The 7058-nt window shown below is 35.4% G+C and overlaps 1 protein-coding gene across 2 annotated transcripts in view; it reads left to right on the top strand.

Moving 5' to 3' along the window:
- The window catches only part of LOC144979705 (gamma-aminobutyric acid type B receptor subunit 1-like), a 34460-nt gene extending 27653 nt beyond the window's left edge, over positions 1-6807 (top strand). For both annotated transcript variants that reach the window (XM_078926636.1, XM_078926635.1), the window contains exons 18-19: positions 1049-1189; positions 2072-6807. In XM_078926636.1, the coding sequence (XP_078782762.1) occupies positions 1049-1189; positions 2072-2791 (861 nt within the window). In that variant the 3' untranslated portion in view covers positions 2792-6807. The remainder of the gene's footprint in view (positions 1-1048; positions 1190-2071) is intronic.
- Positions 6808-7058: the final 251 nt, after the last annotated feature.

The raw sequence follows: 7058 nt of genomic DNA, 5'->3' as shown, positions 1-7058 counted from the left end.
AATATTTATTTATTGTCGGCATTTAAAAAATGTTTCATAAATAATGTAGTCAGGCTAATAGAAGCCTTTGACCGACATAGGTTTTAACACATAGTAATACATTTTCCCTTAAAAACATTCTCTCATCAAGATTCCAATCATGACACACACAGAAAAGTAACATAATATTATATATATATATATGTATGGTTAGATTAATTACAGATATTACATTTGCATGGCTGGCCATTCCATGAGAGGATATGATTTTTGAAAACATTAAAATTTGAGATTTTCCTGATGTGCTCAGGAAGTTCATTCCAAAGCACAGCAGCAGAATATCTGAAAGATCTTTTGCCATAAGACGTTGTTCTGACCCTTGGAATATCAAGGAGGTTTGAATATCTAAAATTGTATCTGTTATTTTTCAAAATGACCAACATTTATCAATTCAAAATCATAATGCGCTGAATGGTATTGAAAGGTGAGAGAGTCACAGTTTAGCAGTATAAAACCTTTTAAGAAGTGGCTCTATCCAGTAGAGCAGAGACTGTAGAGTGTGGTTATTCATTGTCTTGTCATTAATTTTGCAACTCCGTGCAATGAAGATAATCGTGGCCATGGTGAGAACATGTGTAATTACACTTGGAATTGGGATGTTCCAGTCGGTATAGACTGTTAGTGGTGAAAATCATTTTACAAAATATACAATAGTCACTATTTCTTTCACCCCTCCCTTTTCTCTCCTATTGCCTTAGTAGTGAAAAAAGTACTGCCACCGAAAATTGACCAAAATTCCTGATTTTTGTGCTCTATTCAGGAGAACTGTACTACTTACCTATTCCACAAGTAATTAATAACCACAGCAGTGTGAATCTCAGCTGACCTTTAATCTTACACCATTATGTTTATTTAGATTTATAATTTATGCACAAGTCTCGTCAAGTCATTGTCTAAGGAAGATAATCAATGTTATTTCAGTGCGGTAACTTATCTTGTAAGCAGATCATCATCTAACAAGAAACTTTATTATTATTGATTGCAATTTCTGTAATTATTTTATTAACAGATCAAAGAAATTATCCGTAACCCAAGCCGTGACGGCAAAGAGACTCAGGGTCTGACTGATTCCTTGGTGAGCAGAGAGGAGGAGGAACGACACCAGAAGATGCTGGTCGAGAATGAACAACTGAAGAAGCAAATTGCTGAGGTTAGATTGGTTCAATTCTTTTCTTCCTTGGATATAGCCAGATATCATTGTAAGCTGTTGATAATGGCTATCTTTTATCCCAACTGAGCATGCAGAAACCCCCCCCCCCCCCCCTCCCCTCATCCCCCATCTATCTGGATTTTAAAAAGTTTTACTTGTTTTAGTTGTTGGCTGAAGAAAGAGTTTGAGCCTGAAACGTTCTTTGTTTAGTATTTTGTTCTTTTTGAAGCCATTATCAATACTACCAACCTTATGCTTCTTGTACACTTTTTTAGCGATTTGTAATTTTATAGACTTTTTGTTCCCCCTGTTTGTTCGTTAAAATTTAAAAAAAAAAAAATAATAATAATAATAACTTAATTCATCCAAAGAAATGGAGATTCGTTTACAGACGTGGCATGCATGAAAATGTATAAACACAAAGTTGAGAATCTATGGCGACAATGTATACATATATAATATATGCAAATGCACAAAAATTGTAAAAATATACAACCAAGAACCAATAGCAACACTTTATATATTAATTTGATAAATTGAGATAGGCCATACCTCTGGCCTTTAGTCCGAACTTGTGTGTGTATATTTATAAGATAGTATTTAATGCCCTCGATAGTGGTAATAGCAGGTCACAGAACTTTGAAAATCCAATGGCCCAGTGATCATAGTTGGAGACACCATGAAAGTAAGCCAGTAAGCCACACTTTTTCATATATTAAAAGCTTCGTAACTTTTTTTTTTCACAATATTGATCATGAATTTAACACCAAATCTTAATTTCCACGTTAACTGGTTAAACGGTTTAACCATTGATTGTACATTTTTTCCTCATGCGAGGGTTCAACACTCTTCTTATCATCTACCCTGTCTTTTGTCAATCAGATGGAAGATCGTATCAAAGATCTGAACCAGAAACTTCAAGATCGAGACAGACACCCACACCGATCCAGCTTGGGCAACAATAAATTGTCTCTCCACCCTTTCCACCACCACCACCACCACACTCACCACCACAATGCCCTTCCCAATAAGCTGGTCATGGTGGTCGACCCACTGATTGATACAAGCAATAGAAACACCAACTCCAACGCCAAAACCAACCCAGACTCTGCCGTCTCCAATTACAAAGATTCCAAGGCCGGTAGTAGCAACGCTGTCGATAACGTCACCAATCCCCCTCCTCCCTCTTCTTCTGCCACCACCACCACTACCACCACTACCAATCTGCCAGCACCCAGACCAAGCGAGAATCTGAATCTTAGTAACCACAGCCCGAGTAACCTCAGCAACAGCGGGTTGCCCTCTTCGCTGTCTCCATCTGGACTCCATCACCGAAAAGGCAACAAGCCAACGTCCCCATCATTGCCATCATCTTCCAAGTCTCAAAACTGTGTGGCTACTCTTTGTCTTGGCAATGATGACATCACTGGTAATAGTCCGGTGGTCCTGGATGACAATAAAGATGGATTCCGTGGTGGGGATGAGAATATGGATGGGGATTATAACGGCCTCTTTGGAACTGACAGTAATCAGAACTCAACACTCAATGATGCTTTACCTAAAGACTGTCTTCGTGACAATCGAGATGTCATAATGCATTGAATCCATCATGCCTGACTCTCATACTGTTTAAATCAATGAGACTTTTGTTGTTTTTGCTTGATTTTGGGTTTTTTCGGGGGGGGGGGGGGGGGGAGGTAAAGGTCTAAATTTAGCTAAAATCTTTTATTTCAACCATGTTTGGACTTAAACCAAAACATCAAGAGGAAAATTATTAAAAGAAGTGTTTTCTTATTCGAGGATGCCAGTGTAGTGAAGGTTGTAGCCAAGATAAAAGTAATGGTCGGCCTGTTTTCCAGTTGAATACATACCCACGTTGTTCTGAATCATGATACGTGTGGAATATCTTATGGAAATTTTAATTTTAATCAGAAATATGTTGTTTTTTTGTTTGTTTTTTGTTTTTGTTTTTTTTGGGGGGGGGGGGGGGGGTTGTACTTGAAATCAGAATTTTTATCATGCAAAGCATAGACTTCAATGATTGTGGCATTTCTTTTAAATTGGTTATAAAATCGTAAGTATTAATGGACTCCTCTATGCGGTGCATGATATCCCAACTCATGAGGCTCTTGGCCTTTAAACCAGAACAAATCATTTTTCAAAAGATACATATTAGAGGAAAACCTTTGTATGATAAGCTGAGAATAGATCAAGCATTGTTATGTGTGGAATCCTTTGTAGATTATTTATAACCTGGAAAAGATCATAATAGATCAAGCTATTTTGTAGAAGGAGGACTTTGCTTTTCTCAGTAAGGACTCAACGTGTGTCATTCTGTAGAGATCGGATACAATTCCCAGTTGTATTGATTTATTCATGATAAATGTAATGTAGTGATATGAATTCATGAATATATGATTTTGAAGGTCAGACTTGATTGGATTCAAGTCACAGATCTTAACTTATCTGATCCTATTGCGATGTTGTGTTTTACTAGATGTTGTCTTAGTTCTACTTGTATAATCTGAATAACATAAAATAATTTTTGTGTGTGAAGCGAGTGCTCTACCAACTGAGCTGTCAGGGCCCCCTACAAAGGATTACGTCAAAGGCATTAATTTTACATTGTTTCTTTAAATATTGGAGCTTCACACCTCTGGAAAAACGTTGCAGTTTATTACACATGCAGAGTGTGACCTATTACACAGTATTATGTCAGGTTGAAATAGATGCTAAAAATTGAATTTACAGTAAAAAATATGTAATGTTGCTGCTCCAAGCTCAAAGAAATATATAACAGTGTGAAATGAAATGTAAGCTTCAATTTAATAAACGAAAACAGATACTGTGGACGTTTTGGGTTTTCCCCTTTATCATAAAAGATAGATTGACTGATAAAGGAGAAACCCTAAAAGCCCACATAATGTTTTCGTTTAGTTTATTTAATAGAAGCTTACATTCAGTTTCACATTATTATTTAGTCAAAAATATGGGACTTTGGTTGTTTTTTAAAATATTTTTTTAGAGGAGAATGAAAAAAGCTAAAGTAACAAAAACTAAAATGTCCCATTCCAGGCCATTTTAACTTTAAATTCACTTTTCGATATCTGGTCCCCTCCACAGGATACCGTTTTGGGTCCATATGTCACAATTGTCCATTATTGACATGAAATAATTTTGACTGGGTGGGGATCCTGACCTCCCATAGCGGGCAGGGAGGTCCATACTGTGTCTTCTATACCCTTATATCTGTTTTCCAACATGTTTTCTGCCTTTGTCTTGGAATGAGATTACTTGGTTTTTTCCTGGCCCTGGTCGGAGTCCTGGCTGGGAGGGAAACAGTCAAATGCATAGTTATTGTTTTGGGAGATGATATTTTTTTCCTTGTAAATCATCTCTCTGTTATGTATTATTATTTTTATTTTGAATGTATAATGTAAGCATTTGAGTGTGTTCCTCGTTGTTGGATTTTGTGCTTGTGTCTGGATGAGACTTATAGGTGATCTCAAACTAAGTACATTGGTGGTATGCTCTTGGAATCTACATCTGATCCCTATTTGTTCCCAATTCCCCTTTGTCTTACTTTTTCTTGGGTGCTTTAATTGTAATTCTAGAACTTTTTACTATCCCATTTTCTTCCTTTTTACTGGCGCTGATATAACCTAAATGTGTTGCAAGCGCCGTAAAACCCTTAAAAACAAAACAAACAAATAATTTTGCCTGTATTTTGATTTTAATTTCTAGTCACCAAACAAAATGAGTGACGGCCGTCCTCCATGTAATGCATTACAGAATGACGTCATTGAGGTCCCTTTCTAAGAATGGAAATAACTTTGGCCATTTCTTCCTTAATCTAGTCCTGCTCTCTAAATCTTATCGTCTTACTTTTTTTCTGGTACTTAAATGACTCGTGTGCATTATGAGCGTCGTTAAACTTCTGAAGGCAAAACGGGTCAACTGCTATTAAGATGGACTGAGTACTCTAGTACTGATATATATATATATATATATATATATATATATACAAAGGAAAATAGACAAATCATGTATGAGAGATCAAAGCATGTCATTGGAGTATGGCATCTGTCGCCATTCCTGCATATCATGATGAGGGATGATTTATTTTTTTCTTTTGTAAATCATCTCTCAGGTATAATTCAAGACATAGAATTTTCGATTTACAAATATATTTTAAAATCAGGCAGAAGTCCAAATAAGGTGGTGATATTTTTAGACTTTGCTGGTAGTATTACTTTGACCTGGTGAAGTATTTCAGGCGTCTTGAATGAAACTTCTGAAATAAAAACAAGACTAAAACAAAAATTTGAAAAGTCAAAATTAATAAACAAATTTTTAAAATACAACAACACACAAAACAAACATCTTATTATATTTTATTCAATTTTTAAAAAAATCATAATTAACTCTGTTGATTAGTAGTGTTATATGATTGATCTCTAATTTAAACAAAGTATTTTTGTGTTATGTGATACAGAAAGCTATATATACATTGTATTATGTCTTTTTACAATTTTGAAACGGGTTTTCATTCAGAACAATCAAAGTTGGGTATTTTTCTTTTCTTCCCACGACAGGCGGGAAGGCCACTCTTGCTGTGTCTTCTATCCCCTAGGCCTGTTATCCCTTTTCATATTGCTTTTCGTCCTTGATTAGGTTTGAGAAAAGTTGGTTCACCCAGTCCTTGCTGGGATCCTTAGCCAAGAGGGGAAATTGGAGATTATACATTTTTCCATATAAAATATCTCTCTGCATTGATTAATCTTCTTTTTTTAAAATGCAGTTTTAAATATATTTTATTAGTATTTGAGTCTGTCTCGCTTAGTGGGATTCTATGCTAGTTTCTGAGTAGGATTCTTTTGGGTTGTCTCAAACATAATAAATAGATCGTTTGCCCTTGGATTCTACGTCTATTCTCTGTTTGGACCTGTCTTCCTTGTCTTACATTTTCTTGGTTTGGTTTCACTAAGATCTATCATCTTTTGACTGTCCCATTATTCTCCTTTTTACTGGCACTGAAATAACCTAATAAAAGTGCTGTAAACCTCTACTTTTTTATGAAAAGAAAATGTTAGAATCTCGAGTCAACATGACATTTTATGTGATCATCGTATACTTTATAAACTATAACATTTATTTTATCTTCTACACAATTTACAGTCTATTGCTGTTTTATCTACCCTTTATTTATTTACAATGAAACACTTTTTTGATATTATCGTAACAATTTACATTCGTAAATTTTTACTCAAAAATCAGCTAATGCTCTTTATGTACCATTTACTTTCAAATAATTTTCTTGTTGTTTTCTATAAGTCAATATAATATTTTCTTTTCTTAGCAAAATGGAAACCAAAACTACAAATTCCTTTAATGAAGGTAAACTTATCTTGATTTATTTTTGAAAGGTATGAAAATTAAATACCTTTTTTATATACATATTTTTATTTACAGAACGTGTGAATCTCTCATAAGCTCAGTGCAATTTGTTTATACATTTATTATCTTTTGTTTGTTTTATGAAATATAAATTATGTTGTTGTGAAATGCTTTTATAGTATTCATTTCTTTTTAAATATATATATATATTGTGTTGGTCAGTGCTAGACTTAAGTTTGTTTTCCTTTTTATTTCTTGTCATCCTGGGTGGGGTTCCTGACGTTCCATGGGCAGGGAGGCAATTACTGTGCCTTCTGTCCCCCTACTGGGTGGGGATCCTGACGTCCCATAGTGGGCAGGGAGGCAATTACTGTGCCTTCTGTCCCCCTACTGGGTGGGGTTCCTGACGTCCCATAGTGGGCAGGGAGGCAATTACTGTGCCTTCTGTCCCCCTACTGGGTGGGGATCCTGA

This window comes from Berghia stephanieae, chromosome 9, assembly GCF_034508935.2.
Source record: "Berghia stephanieae isolate SIO BIC M18660-M18661 chromosome 9, UCSD_Bste_1.3, whole genome shotgun sequence".
In the NCBI taxonomy this organism is placed as follows: domain Eukaryota; kingdom Metazoa; phylum Mollusca; class Gastropoda; order Nudibranchia; family Aeolidiidae; genus Berghia; species Berghia stephanieae.
The sequence above is the reverse complement of the archived record's forward strand: the minus strand, read 5'-3'. Positions and strand labels throughout refer to the sequence as shown.